Source organism: Mytilus galloprovincialis, chromosome 8 (assembly GCF_965363235.1).
Source record: "Mytilus galloprovincialis chromosome 8, xbMytGall1.hap1.1, whole genome shotgun sequence".
NCBI lineage: Eukaryota > Metazoa > Mollusca > Bivalvia > Mytilida > Mytilidae > Mytilus > Mytilus galloprovincialis.
The window spans coordinates 61,386,386-61,411,390 of record NC_134845.1 but is presented as its reverse complement, the minus strand read 5'-3'; the positions used below and the strand labels follow the sequence as shown (position 1 = coordinate 61,411,390).

Sequence of the window (25,005 nt, the reverse complement as noted above, 5' to 3'; positions counted from 1 at the left end):
TTTTTTTTTTTTGGTTATATAAAGATATATACTATAATGGTAACATTTGGGATAAACAAATAATCAAGGCAATGATTTTTTCAAGTTTTTTAATTCATTTGCTAAAAATGTAAACAACGTTTTAGCATACTGACCTGTGAATCAATAAATTATAAGTAATTATCCAGATTATATTATAGATTGGTTTATATTACACCTTTTCTTTTTTACAAATGTTGATGACACTGGGTGTGGTTTTTTTTAGCCAAACAGGCGGAAACCCGGTTTGAATAGAACAAAAGAATTGAAGCTCTTTGTTAGAGAAGGCGATACATGCTTACTGTAATGTTTACTTTAGTAACAAAAAATTTAAAAGTTAATAGAAACAAATACAATGACAATTTTCTTCTCAATTACAAAGTGTTCTATTATAAAAAGACCATTTGCATAAGGTTTCAATTTATCTATAACATAATTAATCAGAACAATTAGATATCAAGTCGACGACATGGGTATCTATCAAGTTGGATGTAGAAAATGCATAACCTCCGATTTTTTTGAAAAAATTACCACGGCCGAAGAACATATCAATCTATTAGTTCAGTAATTTTCGTGTCTGCCCTTCCATTATGTGACTCAAGAAAAAATTCCAAAAATGGGTAACAATTGTATCGAAAAGAGAAAATCGAGTGCACCTTTTTATGTTAGGACGTGTTTGAGTGGAATATTTTGTCTTGAAAACGTAAAAAGCAAGAATATTTGATACATCATCTCGCTTCAGATTCTATCATTTTTATATATCAAACCTACAGGTTGACTTTTTATCATAAAAAAATCACAGAACTTAAAGATGAAATATATGGGTCAAGTGAAGTACCTATCTAATGAATCATAAAAACAGAGTATGTGTGTTCGAATAGCTATTTTTTTACTAAAAGTACTTGACGACAGTCTTTCAAGTTGGATGATGAAAATGCATATCTTCGAAATAAAATATTTTTTGTGTGTGATAACTAAAGGTTTATAGTTTTCAACCACTAAAATAATCTAGTCTGCCCTTCCACGAAATATTCAATTAGATTTTTTCTAAATGTTTATGAATTTTCAAAAATTCCACCTGACAACCGATAAGACAATAGTTTTAAGTTGAATCAATGCAGACAAGATCATCAACTGATGCGCATTAGCTAGTAAATACATTTGTCTTTTAAAATACAACTGACATATAAGGATCGTAGTGGTGCTATGCAGATACATTTAAGGGTTTTCAAGAGCAAAATTTGCAGCGCGTCATCCCTACAATGGCTTCCATTTTTACGATTGTGAAAATTAACTGGCGTAATGGGGAGATAATTTGACGAAGTAGAATCCTGACTGAATATTATTGCATAACATTAGATTTACACTCAATTTTTTTTTTATACTATTTAAGCAAATCTTTAAAATAGGTATCCTGGAATGTGAAAAGATTATTTGTGTTTTGTATATCAGGAAATTTTTTTTGGAAGAAGATAATTGCTTTTTTCTTATCTGAAAATGAATTTTACTGTTTATTTGTATGAAATAGATAAAAGGTAAAAGTTGATCTAAAACATTGTAAAACTACAACATTTCTGACAAAACCTTAAAATAGCATAGTGCATGTATTACCCATATCTAGGAATATTGCATAGTCCTGCAAACCCCAGAGCTGTCACATTCGTGGTTTCTAGCAACGGTTATTATTTTGAAGCGACGTGAAGCACAGATAAAATATCATTGAAAACAAACATAAACAAATAAGCCGTTAAATATCTGCGAAGATGCTCTGTTCCATAAGGGTAGAAAATCCTTAGAGTTTTTAATAATTCTATGTTGAATAAACAGTAAAACAGAATCAAAGATCTTTTGGATTGGCGATATCTTTGGAGGAAGAAACCTGTATTAGCAGAAGCAGCGCCATTCCAGTGGTTTTCATTGATCATCCAAGAAACAAATACAGAATATTAGAAATGATACGATTGCCAATGGGACAACTATCAACAAATGTCGAACGTAGAATAATTATTAAGGCACAAGGTTAATGTAAATGGTCCGCAACAATGTAGAAAGCCCACAACATTTACTTAGCTATAAAAGGTCCGTTTATAAAATGAAATGCAAAACAATTTCAACAAAAATCAATAGGCTTATCATCAAATCAAATACGAAAAATTCAGCAAACAACAACATAAACGGTTCCAATTTACTACAGCGGATACGCATTTGGACAAACCAGTGGGTTTTTGTAGAAGCAAGATTTATTTAGGCATACAAGATATTTACGGCAATGAAATACTGGCATTGCGTTACATTCATAAGGGCAAACTCATAAGCGTTTTGGCATTTTTGAGATATCGATTACACCATTTGGTTTCATAATTTGCAGATTTTAAATGATAAAACTTGTTAAAACTATTCTTATGTGAGTTTTGAACTTTTTATGAATGAGAAATAGTATGTACGTTCTGAACGATTATTTTATTACAGTGATTTACAAAATATTCGTAAGGGTTATTCAAATGAGGTATATTTGATTTTCAATTTACGATTTTGATAGGTAGTAGAACAGCATGGATTTGAAGAATATTGGAAATATTGAAGCGGTTGATTGGAGAGATGATAAAACTTCACAAGATTGTATGATGTACATGTTAGAAAAAGAAACGATGTGCGACGTCACTTTCCGTGTAGGAGAAGGACGTAAAACAATAAAAGCACACAAGAATATCCTTGCGAGTCGCAGTGAAGTATTCCATACGATGTTTGAAGGTTCACTTCCTGAAAAAAATGAAATCAATATTCCTGATATTGACGAAGATACATTTAAAAAAATACTTTGGTTAGTATGTCTTGTGTCATGTTTTCGATGTATCAGCAATTTATGTCAATAACTTTGAAAGTTTTTGAAGAGTTGCGATATCAAGCATATTTAAAAATAAATTAGATGGTATTAGACATTGTCAATAATTTACTGCTTTAAGACAAGGGCCTCACATCAAAAACCCCTAAGACTCTATGACGTTCAGTTTATAAGATGCGCAAACATACCACTTTTGTCTAACACAAAAAGGGAAATAACTTATAGAACATATTCAAGAACGCTTTGGTTCAAAAATAAATCATCTTCAGGAAGAAGCGAACATTTTAGATCAAATATTTAAGCATTGACGTTGATGCCTGCTGAGGAGAAGCAATAAAAAGAAGGAAAAAAACAGTTTACAGAGAAATAACTCCAATATGGATTGTGCTCCGTTTAAGTATGATAATTTACAAAAGCACGCTATCTGTTTGAAGATATATACCAAATGTCTCCTCATTATGTTGCGAAAGAAACGCGAAAATTTGAAACATATTAACATGATTAATAAGTTGAAAAAACTAAACAAATTAACATTAAAGGGGTTTTCTAAAGAATGGTGAAAATCTATAGCTAATTGGCATAAAAAAATAGGCTGCCAAAGATGTATGTTGTTTGTGTGTTCTGGTAGAACCACAGGCAATAGCTTTACGCTAACAACTCAATATACAGATAATAATATATGACTCTTTATAGAGTGATATAACCATTGAAAACCACAATAATTATTCAGTGCAAGTCTATTGCAAAAGATGCTGAAAGTACGAATTAGAATGTTAAAATATTTTGAACATTTTCACACTTTCAATATTTCTGCAATCCAGATCATTCTTGTTTAAACAAATATGTTTAAAGAAATGCAAATACATAGTTGTAATAGGATAGCGTAAATAAATAGTGTGCCTCGTTTTAAACGTTGGTGATTTTTTTGCTCTGGCTTTTTAAAGTAATTAAAACAAATACATTGATATAGTTTTACAACAGCATACTTATAAGTAAATTATTAGTATTCAACATTAAAAAAAAATCATCAATCTGAAATGAAAAAAGTAAGTTTTACATGATTTATAATATACTACGTTTCCAATTAATAAGTTTAACTATTTTATATCAGATATGCATACACTGATGTGGTTAAAATATCCGAAAAGAATGTTACGAGTATGTTATACGCAGCTGAAAAATATATGCTGACAACAGTCAAGAAAAAATGTTCTGAACTACTGAGATCAACTGCAACATCTGTTGATGCGGTTGTAACCCTGTCAACAGCAAACCAATTCCACCTTCACGATCTTCAGAAAAAAAGTTTACATTTTATTGAAGAAAATACAGAAAGATGTCTGTCATCAAAGTATGCAGTTGAACTTAACAACGATTGTCTTCAAATGATTTTAATGTCTGAGCATCTTTCTTGTTCCGAGACTGAGGTTTGCAAATTTTTCCTAAAGTGGATAGAAAACCAATGCCATTTACAGGGTAAAAATGAAAATGCAGAGAACATGAGAGACATAGCAGAAGGATTGATGCGTTTCATAAGATTTCCGCTTGTAGAGAAAACATATTTTTCAAACAAAGTTTCACATTCAAAGTTTCTTACAAAAGATGAAATAATAAGTGTGTATCGTTACCATCATGGAGAAAAATGTTCATTGTTTTCAGATAAACCTAGAAGTCGGAGGATCCCAACCAAGAATGGACAAACTCATAATATGTATCGACATTCATCATGGTGCCATTGTACAGTTCAAAGCTGTTCACCACATGCCTTGATGTTTCATGTAAACAGATCCATTTGGCTCAAAGGAATTATCATTTTCGGACCAGCAGAAACACATTGCAGTTATAGCATGGATCAAGAGGATAATCAGTCCATAGTTGAGTCAAACGACGATTATGATAATGAAGAATACAATAGGTTCACATTTGAGTTAACAGACGATTTTGATAACGTGGTATGTTGGGAGGTGCTAAACATAACATCGGGAACGTCTGTCAATAACACGGTTGCCTTATCCATTGACAACCCGATTCTTCTTAATGCTGACAAACAATACACAATTATAGTTCGTGATATTAAACCACAAACATATTACGGGACCGATTGTAATTCTGTTTGTATTCAAGAAAGTGTTACAATAACGTTTCAGGATTCTCCAAAATCTACAACTTCTACCGATGTTACGCAAGGGCAGATAGCAGGTATCATGTATAGTATTTGATAATTGTATCATTCACCGTTATTGTTCTTAATTCCATGGGAGGAGTTCGTAGTTTTAAAATATTAAAAATGATTCCTTACTTTAATAAAAAGGTACGTTTTTCATTTTCTTGACTTAATTTGTCAAAAAGACTAAAACACGTATAATTGCAACATTTGTCGCACAATACTTGTTTTCTGAATGAACTTTTTTCAGAAACGTTGAAGACCAAATTGTGTACGTTAAATACGTTTTTCGAATGTAGAAAATATTACAATTGCATTGTCCAAAATAAAAATAAAAAATAAAATAGCACCAAAAAAAAAATCGGTTTACAAACTAAACTGATTTGGTAACAAAAGAGAGATCAGGTTTGTCATTACGCCAACTGTAACATATCCGTCGTCACCTGTGAAACATATATTCCATAGGAGTCAAACAACTCGTGACGGCGTCCCTAAAAAATTCAAAGAATTTCCGTTTTACCATCAGAATTTTAGATTATTTGCTTTCTTATGTGCAGCTACCCTCTATCAAGGAAATCATAAAATGAATTAAATGCTCATTCTGAATATCGTATCATCATATATATCTCCCAATTAAGACAATCTTTCCGGGCTTGTATTTTCTATCATGAGTTTATTTATAGAGGGTTGCTGCTCACAAACAAGCTAGTGAACAAAGAGTTCCAAATAGTGTAGTTAAAACCATTACTTCGAAAATTTCATAGACGCCGTCACGAGTTGGTTGACCGTTATGTAATAACCGTTTCACAGATGATAGTGGATATGTTTTTAAGTCGTTACTACAATTCCGTTCCCTTTTCACGAATGTGAACTGCCGAATAAGACTTATTACATAGTTTGTACTGACATGAGAATAACGACAGGTTCCACGTGTGGAGCAGGATCTTCTTATTCTTCAGGAGCACATGCAATTACCAACAGTTTTTTGGTGGTGCTTGTGTTGCTTTGTCTTCATGTCTATGTTTAGTTTTGTGTACTATTGATCATCTGTTGTCTATTTCTTTTTTAGCCATGTCATTGTCAGTTTATTCATATTTATATATACATGTAAATAAGTATTGCAACACTGAATTGAAATACAAATGAAAAAAAACACTCTTTATTCTTTTGTGATATAATTTGTTAAAATAGAACTATTTAAACATAATTTAAAACTCACCAGAGTTTAATTAATAAAAATTGACTCGATAAGTTCTAATCTGCACATGCATCTACTGTACTCGTCAACAATAAAACAGCTGTTTATAAAGTTATGTGATTGACATCTTGTAATGGGTCCTCAACAACTCAACAACTACAGCAAGATGGCAGATGATCAGCATGAGAGAAGCAGGTATGACAATTACACGTATGGTTGGTCATCACCATTCCACTATAAGTCGTTTTGAGAATATATATATACACATGGAAAAAAGTATTGCAACACCTTGATTTTTTAAACCTTGAAAACTCAGCCTCTTATTTTTTACCTATGCAATTTAGGCAATGTTAGCATTAAAATTCAAGAGTCTATCTAAAAATGAGGGTAAATTATATATGGCCTTCCAAGAGACATTTATTGTCGAAATCCGGATTTGGTGTACAAAACAAATATTGACACCTTATGTTTGTGGCATAACATCTTAGCCATTAGTTAATTGTTTTCTGTTTAGTATTAAAGTCATATTAGGATCCATTTTGTTACATCTAGTGATCAATTTTATTTGGCAATCGCCAATGGCAGTGAGCAGAGTTAAAGAACATCAGTTGTTTGACCTGTTAGTCAAATGCGTTTTGTTTAAATATACTTTTTCACTTTTTTGGTCTTTTGGAAAATGTTGTTTGTGCTGTATTTAGACCCTTCTACAACGAAATTTGTTTTACATGCACACGTATAAAAATTGCGGTTTTTATCCAACGCAATAATAGATTTGAACGTAATTTTCAATTTAGACTTGTTTATATTTTTTCGTTTGGGCATGTATCATATTTTCCCTCCGGTTTATATGATCCGTTCATCCTATTGACTCTTAAAATTCAAGAGTCTATCTAAAAATGAGGGTAAATTATATATGGCCTTCCAAGTACCGTTGCGATCCCTAACATCACTGAAGAGACATATATTGTCGAAATCCGGATCTGGTGTACAAAACAAATATTGACACCTTATGTTTGTGGCATAACATCTTAGCCACTAGTGAACTGTTTCTGTTTAGTATTAAAGTCATATTAAAATCCATTTTGTTACATCTTGTGATCAATTTTATTTGGCAATCGCCAATGGCAGTCAGCAGGGTGAAAGAAAGTCAGTTGTTCAACTGGTCAGTCAAATGCGTTTTGTTTAAATATACTTTTTCACTTTTTTGGTCTTTTGGAAAATGTTGTTTGTGCTGTATTTAGACCCTTCTACAACGAAATTTGTTTTACATGCACACGTATAAAAATTGCGGTTTTTATCCAACGCAATCATAGGTTTGAACGTAGTTTTCAATTTAGACTTGTATATAAATATATATATATATATATATATATATAAAGCAAATTTACAGATCTAAAATTGTTGGGTTGATGTTTAGACGAGTTGTATATACATATATTACACAGCCATGTATCACCATCACTGCTGGTGATCCGTTGGATAAATCTTTTGGAGAGTTGTGACTGGCTCAGACGTACTTATAAATATAATTATTTTCTGTGACTGTATCTTACATTAATTTGTAGGATCCTTTACTAATCACCCCTAGTTTTTGGTGGGGTTCGTGTTGATTATTCTTTAGTTTTCTATGTTGTGTCATGTGTACTATTGTTTTTCTGTTTGTCTTTTTCATTTTTAGCCATGGCGTTGTCAGTTTGTTTTAGATTTATGAGTTTGACTGTCCCTTTGGTATCTTTCGTCCCTCTTCTTTTACTATAGATAATTTAGCTGATCTGTAAAAATAACATCTCCATGCCTTATATATCATGTACTGTAGTACGACGCTAGATTAAAAACTGACGTGGAAAGGTAACACACGGCCACCGAAAGCTTCATTTTCATGAAGCCCAGGTGGTCGTGTGGTCTAGCGGGACGGCTACAGTGCAGGCGATTTGGTGTCACGATATCTCAGTGGTTCAAATCCTGGCGAGGGAAGAACAAAAAATTTGCGAAAGCAAATTTACAGATCTGACATTGTTGGGTTGATGTATAGACCAGTTGTATATTGGATGGAACGTCACCATCTAAAAATGGATAATTAACGATAGGAAATGAAAAATCATCTCTTTTATCATAAATTTTAGTATTCAGCTTTCCGTTAGTGATATAGATATCAAGATCGAGGAAAGGGCAGTGGTCATTGTTAGTATTAGCTTTATTTAAAGTCAAAAGTAATTAATTCCACTATTTTCGAAGGCCTTATTTGAAAAATTTATTATCAGGTTTTTAATGGTACCAAGTGTGCTGGTAAGAAGAATAGACAATTTAGTAGTGGAACAATGACTTGAAGACGAAATAAATCTATATTTGTAAGGTGTTTTGTGTAGCTTCGGAAGCCAATACATAGTTGGGACTTTCATTGTATTTGGCTCTGCTTGTAAAGCGGTAGCTAAACGTTTATGTTAGTTACAGATGTCGTTTTCTGAAAATGGTGTCAGTTGGAATGTTGGTGAATTGGTGATTTCTTTTTTCAGAACCTCAATGTAAAATTTACGTCAAACAATAATAATATTATTAGCAGCTTTATCGGCCGGGACAAAAACAAATTTCTTGGCTAGTTCTTTTAGTTTATGTTTGATACGAGAAATAGGTTTATTGTGGTTATTGTTAATAGTAAAATGTTCTTTAAAATGTTGAATACGTATATCAACTATCTTCATTACTGAATTAGAAAAAGAGTCCAAAGGTTTTTTGTTAGCTTTTTCCCGTTTTATCCATTTCATACAGTAAATATGCAGTGAGGCGTGGATGATATTACGACACTCATTCCAATTAATAGTTGACGGGGGACGATATTTAGGTCCTTTACTGAGGAATGATTTTAACTCTCGGTCTTGAACGATGTTAAGATCTCCTGTTATAACATGGGAAATGGGTCCATAAATATATTCGGAGGTACTACAATTACATGAAGTAGGTGTATTTTCACTGATATTAACATCTTTACACAATTGACTATAATTAAACACAAATTTCCGGGTAGATTTCTTGTAAATGTAACAAATAAGAGGTAGCTCAGTATTGTCAAAATATCCAGGAATTTGTTCTTTAACAGAATGGTCGTTAAATATACCGGCAATATTTACAAAATCAAAACCTTTATTGACATAATTTATTTTAATAAAATGTTTTTTATGATCTTCAGGGCGATCAATTTTGGGAAATAGTTTAGAATAACAATATGCCATAATAATTTGAACAATTTCATACTTAGGACTGCTATATGAAATTGTGTTGCAATCCTCCAAAATTTTATTTAACTTGTTAACAGATAATGTCTGCCGTTGTTTTTTGAAATAGAAATTAGGTCCGAAATATTGGTATGATTGGTCCGAAATTTTCTTTGATTGCGATTTGTTCTCACGGTTTTTACGAACAGTTTTAGAAACTATATCCAAAATGTTAACGGAATCGGTTCTAGATATATTACCAATTCCTATGATATTATTATTAAGACCGAGAGGGTAGACTGTCTGTAATTTTTTAATCCAATTTAATTCAATTATTTTCCGTGATCGTACAAACTTTGAATGAGATTCACCAGGCTGCTTATTTACTACTTCTAAAGGTTGAACTGCTAAATATTTAAAAGGATGGTTGTGCTTCTTAAGGTGTTGGTAAATGATACTTTTGAATTTATTGGGTCTTTTAAAACGATACAGATGTTCTTGAGTGCGTTTAGATAAATATCGTCCAGTTTCTCCTACGTACTGAATACCACATCCCGGTTTGTTTCATGTGAGTAAATAAATAATACTGTTTGTTTTTCAAGTTATATCAGTTTCAAAATTCAAAGAAAATGTGCGACCATTAAACGTGGACCTTACCGTATTGTTGGTGGAAAGACGGGGACATGTAAGTCATTTTGTGGCATGACACTTATCGATGGAAGGTTAACCATGATTTTTATTGTTAAAAATGTTAGCGATGGTAGTATTTTTAGATAACTGATTTTGAAGATTGAGACGTGTAGATACCCTTTGAACAAGTTTAGTATTTAATATTTTTCCATTTCTTAGGTTCATAATTGTTTTTTGTTAGTGAATAATATAATAAAGGAGCAAAGACTGGAGCCCAGAATATGAACCAGCATACAATAATTCAAGTTATGTAAAATTGATAAATCTGTTCGGCTAAAAATGTCAAACGCTATCCGGCGAATAACTCTTTAAGTGTCTAGATTTGCACTCGAGTTATCTCCCATGAAAATGACGTCACAGAAGTAAATAAACAAAATGGCAGGGTTCACGTTACACTGGCAGCTCATCGAGAGACGAAGAAATAAGGCTTTGGACATGAAAAGAGTGCCAGCAGCCGATGATATTTCTTATAAACGGTCCTTTTCAGGGCCATCAATATTTTACAAAAAGATTCTACCTTTGTTGTATATTCGAGAAATTCTAGAACACAAATGTATTTTCAAACGTCAGCTTGTGTTTCATGTGTTTGTTATGTAAATAATATAGTACGTGTTCAGAAGGTCCTGTCACTGTTAGTTCGATATCAATCTATCATGATAAGTTGTTCACCTAAGGACATTTTTTTCTTATTTTTTCTGAAGACTTAGCTTTGATTTTTTATTACCATGCATAGTCAAGCTTTGTAACTCATAATTGTTTCTCAGTAACTCAATGTTCGATGCTTTTCCATACTGAACCTACTGACCTCGTTTTGTTTACAGTCAATTCCAATGGCGTCAAAACCACGTGATGAAAAATCGTTCTACCCAATCAAATTGCTCTATTGTCAATTAGGTGATTTTTCAGTATACGGCAATTCATTATTTGTATGTCGGATATTGCTTTAAAATAGTTTGCAATAATTTGGCGGATTAATCAACAGGAAACATCATCTTTTGCCATCCCTTTCGACATTAATGAAATTATGTATGAATACTTACCTACAGTCATAATGGTCAGAATATCGATCTTTTTATAATGAATCAATTTTTTTTTGTATGAAAAATAAATGTAAATTGTTTTTTATTAACCTACTTTATATTCCTGCACAAAATTATGGCATGGACATCGTTTTTTTTCCATATAGTTTTCCTTTCATTTTGCAATTGGTTGGGCTTTATTCGCGGGAAAATCGCGAAAGACGTAAGGAGCTTGTCATTTTGAAATTCATAAAAATACGATTTGCTTGACCTGTATTACCTGTCACAAGATTAATGAAATATTAGGAAGTCATAAGTTATGTACCATTATATGAGAGCTGTTCAAAGCCACCAGTTTCGGTTTTAAAATCAAATATCATAACAACAATCCGATGGTTGTATAGCATAATACCTACCTATCTAATTGTAAGACATTTGATTTCTATATTATTATTTTTTTACTTATAGATACGAGTGAAAGGGTGAATTATCTGATAGATAGGATGATGCTTACACTCACGATAAAATAAGGTAAATCGTATTCATACCACATCACATTATTTGTATGGTAAATCGTCACTATGTCGTCACGTCACTTGCATCACAATGAAATTGCATAATTACGACTAATACTGTCAGATTTGTACTGAGGGTCTTTTTGTTGTTGTCGTTTTAACTGACTTTTATAGTTTGTTCTTATGTTGTACAGCAACACCACTGTGCCATGTTGGATCTTTCAACTAGTTTAACCCCGCCACAATATGTATGTATAAAACAATATGTGGTATGATTGCCAATGAGAAAATTTTCCACAAGAGTAAGAAGCCTTTTATTCAGAGGCTATTGATTATTGTTGCATGCATTTCATATTTGTTTTTCGTTCATTATTTTGTACATAATTTGGTCGTTAGTTTTCTCGTTTGAATTGTTTTAAATTTTTAGGCCTTTTATTGCTGATTTTCTTATACCTATTTTACTCGTTGTTAAAGGCCGTACGATGACCTATAGTTCTTTATGTCTGTGTCATTTTGATCTCTGGTGGAGAGTTATCTCATTCACAATTTTATCCCATCTTCTTTTGTTAATGTACTCATATGTCACGCAAGTATATACTTAGAACATAATCATTTTTATTAAGCCCTATATTTAGAAAGTTAGAATGCAGCCAATACTTTTATCATTTAGTTTGTTAATTTTATGCAAAGTACATGGGCAAAAAACAACACCAAAGCGTACCCTATCAATTCCTTAAAAACGTCATGGCACTAGTTTAAACTAAATATTAGTTTGGATGGGAAAAGGTTGACACTCAGCATTATGGTACGTTGACCTTTAACTTCATCCTCACATCCAACATTCTTAGAAATGCGGTTGAAAGACGTAATTCGCTACATAGACGAAACAAGTATACCTCAGTAGGAACCAACCTATATATGTTAAAACAACCAGCAGTCTTCAAACTTGTAATATATAAAGATTGACCATAATACAAATACATAGACTTTAAGAAACATGCAATATAATTCTCCAAACAAATTGATCAAAAGATGCGTCTTTTTCCTGTACAATAAATGAAAACACATTTTAATCGCTATTTTTAAAAAGACTGACTATTGTTGTTCTACAATGATTGATTGCGGGAATTGTACTACGCAATTTTCATAAAGCACCATATGGTTGTAAACGATATCTGTAAACATTTACCCTTATTCTGCACGCAACAAAGAAATTTGAGAATATATAAATTAAATACTAAAATATTACTTGTACAATTTTTCAGCATCAGTGTTGCATAGACTATTCAGTCGACAACAACACTAAAGATCATGTTCATAATAATACTGATTGTGTATTTGACAGCCATGAACTTAATAGCGGGAAGTAAAAATGTTAGGGGTAAGGACAAAATCACCAATTTATTTTTGTCAATTCAGCCTTCTATGTAAGAAATTTTATGCATATTACTCTGAAAACATTTTAAATTTATAATTTATTAAGATTTTTTTCGATTCTCATTCATCTTATAGTTTCAAATGTTTCCTCCTGATAATGGAAAATTTAGAAAATCGCTTAGGAAGCATATAATTTACAGCGTTTTGTTGTCCATTTTTAGCTAGGTTTACTTCGTTTGATGTAAGAAACTTGATATTGAAAACAACACTACGTAAATTTGCAGAATAGGTTCTTTGCAGCAATTAAGATGACTTTCAAAAGTATGTTTCTGTCTCATTTTTTGTCGTAGGTTTTGTAATTTGTATAAAACAGTAACAAAATGTCCACATAATGAAATGAAATTATACATGTGTACGATATTACAGGTCAAATAGTTATAACCGTCGTTTTTGTTTTTTAAATCTTCAATAAAAGGCTTGTTAATTAAACAAATTTAGTAAACTCTTCACGCTTGCAACGCTACGCTCATGACACGAACATGTATCGGCAATATGAAATCAATGTTTTTATAGGAACATCGTTTTGAATCATTTTCTATTTTTGTACCTTTTCATTATTCATTTCAGAGGTAAGACAGTATCGAAAATCTTCAGAGGAAGATGACAAAGTTGACACTATCTGGAACGAGTTGCAAGGTGAGTTTCTTTTTATTTTATTATTATTTTTTTAGTCTTTGATCAGTTCATAGATTACTATCAGGATATCGTCAACTATACATATGGTCTATATATTAGTTTGCAGAGAGAAATTAATATGACTAGAATGAAAACTTGTGTCTTATCAGATGATTTATAGTGTCGCTACCTCTTATTAATCAAACGCAGACATAATGTATGCGTCAGAGACACATACATAGAATTAGAAAAACTGTGTACAATCAATGCTGAGCAAACTTTCGATTTGTAAGTTACTATAAGTGAAGTATATAATCAGGGAAATTTTAGTCACAACATCCAATTCAATGAATTCTGATAGGATGCACATGTGTATTGATATGTTTGGTCGTTTCATTCATATAATTTGATTTGGTTGTCTAAACTCGACGGTCAAACACAAATTAAAAATCCAGTAGTTGTGCATTCATAATTCTTATCTTAACAGGCTATGTTTAAATGTATTTTTGATAGTCAAATCTTCTGTTGTCCCAAACTGAGTATGTACATCTTTCCTTCCTAACTTTCACTTTTTATATATTGTGTCTTAAATTAGGAATTATAGTGTGCGTCCAGTGTTTTCGATAGATTAAGAGATTAAACAAACTTCTTAGTATCTAATGATATAAGATCACGAAAACATGTATATTGTGGGTTGAGACAAAACCCATTTAATGATTATCAGTTAACCAATTCTTTATGATGACCGTAAAATGTGTCGTGTGTCGGAAACTATTTCGATTCTCCTTATTACACACGCAGCAGTTTTAGCTTCAGGACCGTACCAACTTTCGCTAAGTCCATGAAATGAGCACATGTACGCATGTATCAATTGAAATGTGAAGACACTATATGATGAGACAGACGATAAGTAAAACGGAGACAATGATTCGCAGACGTTACTGCAATTTATACTGCACTCGTTCTATTAACTTATTTAAAATGCGTTGACTGTATATTTCTTTGTCAGATAGTAACTGACCCGATATAGCTTTTCCTCATGAATAGTAGTTACCTGAACTATATCTAATTATTCATAGCGACCTCTTTGACCTGTCCTCGTTTCCAATGTATACAACTTATTTGTTTTACAATTGTTGGAAAAATATATTTCCATTGTTATTTTTTCAAACCTATAAATCATAATGTTTTATGCGTATTGTGGATATTTTTAGTCAATTAGTTCACCATCGATTGGTTTTAACAGGAATCATTCCATTGTGTTGTTTATATCTCCGCCAGATATGAAATCTTTTTAAAGGGAGATTTTTCCCATTATTCAAATCAAATAAATAACAATGATACAATAAAAAAATATTGAAAATGTTTTTTTTTTTCTAGATTGCAGTAGAAAGACAAAAATAGTGTATTGACTTGATATAGCAACGATATTAGGATTCGGCCCTAAACAGGGAAAAGGCTCGACAGAGCCTTGTATTTCCCCGTTTCTAAGTCTCATCCGTATATAGTTGATACGACAAGTCAATGCACTATTATTGTCTACTCAGCACGATATGTCCGTAGACCATATTAAATACTTTCACACGTTTAACTTTCAATTGATGCAGACCTGATGTTTGAATCTTAAACCTTTGAAAACACGACAAGAAAAGTCTCGTCATTTAAAACATATAAAAAAAATTCCAGTTCTTTGCAATGTGTCCCATATTTAATTATTTGTGTTGTGGTCGGTAATAATATCCATTTCGTACCCTATGGGGCAAATGCATCAACCATTTCGTACTCCCATGGACTTATTACATGTTAACTATTTCGTATCATATTTTTGTGAAGTTTTTCATGATTTTATTATTTTTTTAAAGATAACATATTAAATAAAATTATGCATCTAGACGTAACAATTTTATAAAGACCGATGATTGGATTGAATAAGCATCACTAGGGAACATCAATAGTTATATAACAATACTTTGTTTGTTTGCAGGATCTGATCGTTATTAATTGTTAAACTCTAGATTAAATGTTTTATTTAGATTCGATTTTCAATAAACTACATTAACACAAGCTCTATCAACTTAATAACAGAATACAATACACACATACAAAAGTCATGAAAACAACACAATTTTAAACATATAACGCAAAGTATGATGTCATAAATGACACACATCAGTTAAAAGAAAAGTACACTTAAAACATAGCATAAGTTAATAATAAGATTGCACCAATCGAATAGTCACACAAACATAAAAATAATAAGATAAACACAGGCATGCACTGCACTGGCATGGTGAAATGGGATACATATTAATCTTCCATGAGGTACGAAATGGTATAACATATAAATCTTCCATGAGGTACGAAATGGTATAACAAATAAATCTTCCATGAGGTACGAATGAAATACATATTTATTACATTGGTTGCAATAAATTACATTGATTTCCCAGTTAAATAAAAACTGATAATTTCACATGTGAAATAAACGTGTTTTTTTTCACTTTCTGACGTCATACAACAATAGGCGTTGTCAAGACGTCGATAACGTCGGATCAAAACAAATTGTGAATGCGTAGGAAAAACACATAGTTCCTAACATTTTCTACATTAATTTCATAAAAAAAAGCCATTAGCCAATGTAATAAAAAGTATAACTGATCGCCGTATTTGAATATCAAAAATAAGACAACTTGTGACCGAACGTCGCTATGGATTAAACTCGTGCTGCGCACTCGTTAAATCCATGCGCCGTTCGGTCACGCGTTGTCTTATTTTTGATATTCAAATACGGCGATTATTTATACTATAAAAATCTTTCATGAGGTACGAAATGGCATGCATATAAATCTTCATGAGGTACGAAATGGTATTACATATAAATCTTCCATGAGGTACGAAATTGCATACATGTTAATATTCCACGAGGTACGAAATGGTCAGGGTATGAAATGGCTTTTGCCAGGGTACGAAATGGGGGGTATGAAATGGTTAGGGTACGAAATGACTATAATTCTGGTCTTTTAACCATAGTTTGCATGAAGATTTATTTATTTTTGTATAAATGACTAAGTAATGTAATAAAAAGGTAGTATTATTGAGATTAAATATACAATAAGGGGAACTGAATATAAGATTTACAATTCTAAGGAAAAGGGTGATTGATATGACTATACAAAACATCGCAAGAGGGATGCCTTGTAATGTCAGTATGTATACAAAATAAATATCATGACATAAATATCATTACAAACCTGCTCGTGCATTTTTCATTGTTATTCAACGCAAATTTATTTTCTAAGATACCTGGGACGATCTTATTTCACAAAGGATTTCTATTGTCTACTAATTGTACCTCGAACGTATTTACCTGATGTAGGTCTTTAAGTTGAGGTTCAATTCAATTAAAGTTAATCGGGCATGACTAATTAGATACGCCCTCCTAAAATAAGGGGTCCGAAATAGGATTGGGAAAAAACACCCAGCAAAATACCTTAATTTACAATTTCAAGAATTTGTTTGATTCAAAGTGCTTTTGGTTGCTTAAATATCTTCGATCAATAATCAGGCGGTGTTTTGTGGAAATAAATAACCTGTCCCGAACCGGGAGATGTTGGCTGCAAAAGGAATTAATTTATAAAAAAGTCCATATCTCATTTACTTATAGTGGCCGTTATTGATTGTAAATTCATGATGTTTTGTTTATGGCATTCGTCTATCGTGGAGAAAAAAGAGGGAAGGAGGGATTAACTTAAGAGTTCGATCATTATGGTTCAAATCTATTCTACTAGAGGTTTCTCAACATCTTACGAACGAACGAAAATTGACCTAACTTGACGTAACTTGCCGTAACGAGAAAAGAGGGATCATTCATTTATTCAATTATTTTGGACTATCGGCTGTGATCTTCTTCCCTTTGAAATGTCTTTTACATAAGCAATATCTACATCTTGGATTTTGTAAGACCATTTTGATATACATGTATTATAATATGATATACTATTTACGCTTTATTCCAAACAGTTGAAAATCTAATTGATCAATAAATTATGACGAAGAATATAGAATATTTAGACCCAGGACAGCAATCGTACAAGAGGTTGAATAAACACGACACCATTCCTTCGAATTTCTAAGTACATGTACGAAAAAGGGTTAATATAGAACTTTGGAATGGTAGGGGATAGGAATTTTTTAAACTTATCAAGGATCACCTGCTCAATGGAAGAAGGTCTTTCGCAAACATGAGGTCAAAATAATCTAGACGTGAACGCCTCTGGTTTTTCATTTGTAAAAAAAAACATCCTCGTATCCGGGGTACATTCGTTGCCCCAACTTTAAAATCCAAAATGAACACTTCTTGACCTTAAATGAGCATAAGTACTTTATATTCCAGTTAAACAAACTCAAGAAAGTAACTAAAGGGAAACATTAAAATAAATATTTAACAGTTAACACGTTAAAAAGATGTTCTGAAAGTTTTTGTTTTTGTTTTTTGTTTGTTTTTTTTTCATGCCAATTCGTTTAATTTTTCTTTTTGTGTATGTTTTATAATCGAAAATTTTAATTTATTATAATAAATTTTTTAAAAAAAATCGTATATTTTTGATGGCATGCTGTATATTTATTCTTCGGTTTTTGTCTTTCTCATTATTCTTTTTTTTTTTTAAATGGAATTTTAAATAAAATGTACCCTTTAACTATCTTTCGTTGGTGCTTTCAACAAGAATACACAAAATCTATAACTTAACGATTGATCGAGTGCACCTTTATATTTCTGTAACTTTTTCCCAAAATATTATTCTAGCAGACATATTTTACCTAAAATCACCCTCCTTTATGCGTTCCATATTTATATAGAATGTGTGGATATAATAACTGAAAAATACTAAACTTGTGTCATCTCAATCACTTTTCAATCCTTTTGCAAACGCTGATCTCAACGTGTAAACCATGGAATACTTGCCACAGAACGTTAACATCCAACAATCAATCAAATGAAATGCAAACCAGACGCGCCGATTGTTTTTAACAACATTACAAACTGACCATGTTATTTCTAATTGGATAAGGGAGATAAATCGAACGCATATAATCAACATGTTAACACACGAAACTCAACGTATTCTTTTGTAACATTCAAATTCAGAAAATAAGTTGGAACACAAATGCTTAGCCACAAAAATGAAATGCAAGGTTGCAAAAAGACTTTGAAATTGTTAACTGTTATCTTTAAACAAACTGCAATATCGGTAGAAATTTATTGTGGATTATATTATAACAAAATCACTGCTCCTTAACGATACGTTCGTAGAGTTTCGTCCGTTCGTAAGATGTTGAGAAACCTCTATTACGGGATACGTTTTACCTCTAGCGAACGCTCTGCCTTATTGTAAAATGTGCCACTCTAAATTTGTAAATATTTGCTTCAAATTGATCCACTTTGAATCTAGTCGTGAATATGCATGACATATTTGCCACTGGACACAAAGGAGCAATACATTAATCAGCTTCATTTAGTGATTTATAATCATTTGACCTCAGTTGATAATAGTCTCAAACAGTTTTCAAATTTTTATATATTTCATTTTTATTTACATTAGAATTTTTATGCGTAAATCTTAGCATTTCTTCCATCATTTTTCTCTTTGCATTTAATCTTTTTTTTTTAATATAAAAAAAAAACGTTGTCGTAGTTCACATCAGGGGTTACATTGTATAATTTCCAGCAAAACTAATAGGGGAGGGACTAGAACAGTAAAACAATCTTCATTGAGTGGCAATAACTCATATATTGAAGCGTACAATGACGGCTGTCTCGTCTAGGTGACAACATTTGCTGTTTCAAGTTTATTTATATCTCAGACTGGTATAATAGTTGTTATAAAAGCAACAACAAAAATTGATAAAAAAAGGTTGACAACAATTTATAAAAAAGATTCAACTTATTTTGAGCGTTTCATTTTTTTTATATTGTCTTGCTGATCGGTTTTGTGATAAAAAAAAATTTCATCTACTGTTGTTCTAGCAAAATTCACAAAAAATGTTGTTAAAATCAGACATGCGACTTATTTAAAAAGATTAAGCTGACCTTTCTTGTTGTTTACACATTTCAATCATTCAACTCGTGCGTAGATCGTCTTTCCCTCTAATGTTTTTTAAGGTAAAGATAGCGTGGAATTCTCACTGCACCAGGCATCTGATATACATTCCTATTATATTTTGATCGGACAAATCTGCGTATTTATATAACCAATAGGCAAAACGAACGCACCCATTTAGCAAGGGTATACTCTGGGACGGGTACGAAATGGTTTTTGCCAGGGTACGAAATGGGGGGTATGAAATGGTTAGGGTACGAAATGACTATAATTCTGGTCTTTTAAGCATAGTTTATGAAGATTTAGTTATTTTTGTATAAATGACTAAATAATGTAATAAAAAGGTAGTATTATTGAGATTAAATATACAATAAGGGGAACTGAATATAAGATTTACAATTCTAAGGAAAAGGGGGATTGATATGACTATACAAAACATCGCAGAGAAGAGGGATGCCTTGTAATGTCAGTATGTATACAAAATAAATATCATGACATAAATATCATTATACACACAAGTAGTTAAGTTTCAGTTTAAAAGGGTATTCGAGGAAGCCTTATATTTTATATATTTTCTTTTAAAAGGATTATGTCTGCATGGAAATCAACGCGGAACTGTACAAGAGCTGAAAAAGGATACACAAGTTTTGCTTAAAAGTATGTTGTACAAATAATATTTAATCGGATACTATAAAATTAAAATAAGTACCAATGTCATTTATGTATATGAACTTTCCCGAGTACTGGGGATATTGTTATACATATTTATATGATAGATGATCTTGTTATAACAAATATTATATACCCTTTTTTCCAGTGTAATTAAGATAATAGAATTTTTACTTCCGTATTGATTTTCCATCATGAAAAAACTTCTATTTCACCATTACCGATACATGATAGCCAGTATATCCGATTTAAATGAAATTGACAAATTTCAGAGTTACTATGACTACCAAAATATTTTACGTAAGGTTCAATATTTTTTTGTTTGCTTTTTTTGGCAACATACCATTGTAGATATTTTTTTATATAGTAACATGTGTTATTGATCATTTTGATTTACACTTAAATTTCGTTGAACAATTTAGTTTAAATGACTTTTGTGTTACTTCAGTTAGGTCATATCAATAAAATATCTAGAATATAAAAGAATAACAACATTGATTGATTATTTGATAATTAAAATTCGTTTATTATATTTATAGTATTCTTATTATGGCCGAAAAAAATAATTTAAGAATATATATATATACTTGTGTACAAGTTATCATTTTGTACAAATTATAATTAATTTAATTAAATAATTATAAGAACGTCAATGAGACAACTACATGTATCCACCAAAGTTTTGGATGTCCGTAAACATATTTTACCCCGCGTTATACGTAAGTGTCAAGAGCCTGTAGTTGAGTATATGGTTGTTGTTTGGTGCTGCATATTTGTTTTTCGTTTATAATTGTTTTGTACAGAAATCAATTCGTTAGTTTTCTCGTTTGAATTGTGTAATGTTTGTCATGTTTGGGTCTTTTTTAGCTTTGTGTGCGATATGGATTTTTCTCATTGTTTAAGTCTGTGCGGTGACATATGATTGCTACAATCTATTTAATATTTGTTCTCTTGGGGAGAATTGTCTTATTGACAATCATACCACATCTCCTTATTTTTATACTAATTGTTATCTCTGTTGTAGATATGGCAATATACAAAGATGTTGTTAAGATAAATAAACAATTGAAAACTGATATCAAATGGATCTTAGAAGGTATGCATATTTTTATACCAACGTCACTCCGTATCAAAATTTAAAATCTAATTGAATAATTCGATAACACTTTTTTACAAAATTATCAAAATTAAACTCTAAAAAAAGAAGTATATATTATATTTATATAAGGTTTTCAAAGTTATAGACTAATTTGAAATTATCATTTTTTTCAGAAACTCGAGGGGAAAAAGAAATTTCCAGGATAGTAAGTCTATTGAAGAATGATTTCAAAGGTATTTGTTTTAACTGTAAACTCACTCAGCATGCAAATTCAATAATTACGGATAGTTAGCTATTTCAAACGGATGATCATAGACATGTGAAAGTATAGGGCAAAGCTGGTTATTTGGTACAGACGAAAAAAGAAGATTGATTGATGATGGCTTGAATACAAGGGGCAAATATTTCAGGCATGTTCTGGACGATATAAAATGAGGAGATATGATATGATTGCCTCTGACAACAACTATCCATCAAAATCCACTTGACGTAGTTTTCACAAATATAAGTCACGCACGGCTTGCAATAACAGCAAAGACAGAATACAATGATCCTGCATGACAAAATTGGAAACATTCCACCTAAAATATGTACATGTAATTATAGGGTTTTGATATTTCTTATGGAAGCTAAACTGACGTTTAAAGCGTTAAAAGGAGATTTGGAATCCTCATTTAAAACTTATGTAATTTATTTGTTCATATGTAGTTATCAATATTTTAAGACTCTCTATTCGTCCACTACAGACCGAATATGCGTGTTTTTTTTTTTTTTTTTTTTTTTTTTTTTTTTTTTTGTGTCAAATAGACAAAAAAGTAACATGCATTTAACTTGTTTTGTATGTTTTCCGATTTATTAGGAACATGTGCAAAACCTGCAAAAGATTGTACTGAACTTAAGAGGTACAACAAAAAATCCGGCGTATACAAAATATCTCCAGGAAATTCGAAGGACCTGCAGGTTTACTGTGATATGACAACTGACGGGGGAGGTTGGTCGGTGAGTATAATATTTTGCGTATAGTAACTTTTACAATAAAGTAAATGGTTCCCCCAAAAGTTTGCAATCATGATTGTTGGGGTTCATATTGTAGAATTTTGAGTATCTGTGCTTTATGTTGTTTGTGTTTTTGTTTCCATTTTTGTCGCCAAGTTGTTGTCCGTATTTCGTCGACTTGTGGTCTTGTTCGATTGCTACCGTCTCCATTCGAATCTATAGATTAATATTGATTTACATATAAACGGGAAAATGTTATTCATTTTAAATTATTTTATGGTAGAATATAGTATACATGAAACGTTATACGCTAATTGATGTCCTTATTTAATGAAATTTGTTTAATATTAAAATTGGTAGATATGATTTGATTGCCAATATGAAAACATCAACCAGAGTTCAGATGATGTTGATGTCAGCAGTTATAGGCAACCGTACCTCAACATTGAGAACCACTTACAACATAATTAATTTGCATGAAAACAAGGTCGTGGACAATAACTAATATTACACTGGACGTTAATCAATTAGCAATCAATCAATCACAACTTCATTTTAATGACTCGATTTTCAATTTTTGATATATCACAATGATATTCAATACTTTAATACATATATATAAGAAAACAAAAGTTAAGAGTCATCAGATATCATTAATTTTCGTATTCGTAGATAATCCAGAGACACTATGATGGAACTGTGGACTTCCAACGAATTTGGAAAGATTACGAAAATGGGTTTGGGAATGTTGAAGGGGAATATTGGTTAGGTTAGTCATTTAATCGACATTATTTTTATAACAAATAAGACACAGAACCGAAAGTACTACCGCAAAATATAAATGTCCGATATCAAAACTGTCCATCGATTATATGTTGAACATGTATGTACACAAAATGATCAATGTATTTATTAAAAATTGCCAATGGATTGATTGATTTGAATTAATTGTAAGGAAAAGATGTATGGTATCCAACTATGACACAAATTCAGGACATACATAGTGAAAAAACAAAACAAACAAGTGAACAGCGAAATAAATTGTAAATTGTATTTCTTCATCTTAAAGTCACAGTGAGGCATTCAACATAAAGCAAAAAAAGTCCCATATCTCCTTAAATTTAAGATGCGGCCCTTAGCACTGGTTTTAGCGAAATAAATTGCAAGTGGCAATCACTCTAAAACTGTGAAAAACAATGCCTATGAGTAATATCAATTAAATAAATGTGGCAAAACAATCAAACATTTCATATAATTATAATTATGAACATATTGCAACCACTTTACCTTATGGTGTTATAGGTACCAACTCTTGTTCTGGTCTTAATGGTCTCAATAGCAAGAACATATTGGCGGGCGTTAGGTTGCACATTATTTATATATTAGATTGGATAATAAATATTTTTACATGTACGGACGTGAAGAAAAATATTTTTTTTTGTATTACCTGTAAAGGTTCGAAACACGCGATCTCACGCTCTCCTTGCGAGCACACTACATTTGTAATTCGAGGCAACCTAGGAGATAAAACTAAATGATTCATGTGTATTTGGTTGTTTTCTGTTCTGTTGTTTTATGGAAATAGAAATACATTTCAAAATATTTTTTTGTTATTATTTCAAAGGAAACAAGCATATTCATCATATGACATCTAGTGGCAATTATGAACTGAGGATAGATTTGACAGACAACAAGAATGAGAAGAAATACGCTGCGTACAAACAATTCAGTATTGGAGATGCAGCGTCAAAATACAAACTAAGTGTTGGAAGTTACAGTGGAAATGCAGGTAAATATAATGTTTTTTTTTTTATTTTAATATTTTTAACATTTCAGGTATTTTATTTTTTTAAACTGTAATATTTGAGTCAGACCATCATATAAAATAGAACACATTTTTTAGAACAAACAATCTCACTCGATACTTAGTTTAATGTAAAGTCGCTTTTGGTTCAGCATTGTTTAAGATTACAGATCACATTGTTCGAGGAGAGTCTTGGTCGGGTTTCTAGATATATAATATAAAAACAAATAAACTGTTATCACAGATATATGTCTCGCTTTTCTTGTAATATCCATAATGCAAATGTTGAAGTTAAAATAGCAACACTAAAACATTTAAGTTTTGCAAATACTCAAAGTCAATGAACCATGAATGAAGGTACATGGTCAAATAATCTCCATGGAAATGAGATGTGCCAATGCTAATACAACTGCATATCAAATACCATTGATTTGAAATAAGTATTTCCTTTTAAACAAACCCAAACACAAGCTAACACATTAAGAAAAAGCAAAATGTCAAAGTTAATAAACCATAACTTAGGGGGTCAAATAATTTTCATGGTAACGTGGCTAATACAACTGCATACTAAATATCGACCTGTCGCTAGTGGTTCTCCATAAACCGACCTTATCACTAACTTATACATGAAA

At 31.4% G+C, this 25,005-nt stretch overlaps 2 protein-coding genes across 2 annotated transcripts in view; both read left to right on the top strand.

Moving 5' to 3' along the window:
* The window catches only part of LOC143042336 (fibrinogen-like protein A), a 54,235-nt gene that overhangs the window by 28,089 nt on the left and 1,141 nt on the right, over nucleotides 1-25,005 (top strand). Inside the window, exons 7-8 of the mRNA XM_076214616.1 lie at nucleotides 23,242-23,338; nucleotides 24,194-24,358. Coding sequence (XP_076070731.1) covers nucleotides 23,242-23,338; nucleotides 24,194-24,358 — 262 coding nt within the window. The remainder of the gene's footprint in view (nucleotides 1-23,241; nucleotides 23,339-24,193; nucleotides 24,359-25,005) is intronic.
* On the top strand, nucleotides 2,578-4,523 carry LOC143042921 (BTB/POZ domain-containing protein 6-like). The gene is made up of 4 exons (XM_076215428.1): nucleotides 2,578-2,839; nucleotides 3,452-3,463; nucleotides 3,972-4,211; nucleotides 4,520-4,523. The coding sequence occupies exons 1-4, from the start codon at nucleotides 2,640-2,642 to the stop codon at nucleotides 4,521-4,523; spliced, it is 456 nt and encodes a 151-aa protein (XP_076071543.1). The 5' UTR covers nucleotides 2,578-2,639.

Coding starts and splice junctions, on each gene's coding strand:
- LOC143042921 (XM_076215428.1), top strand. CDS start 2,640: ATGATGTACATGTTAGAAAAAGAAACGATGTGCGACGTCACTTTCCGT.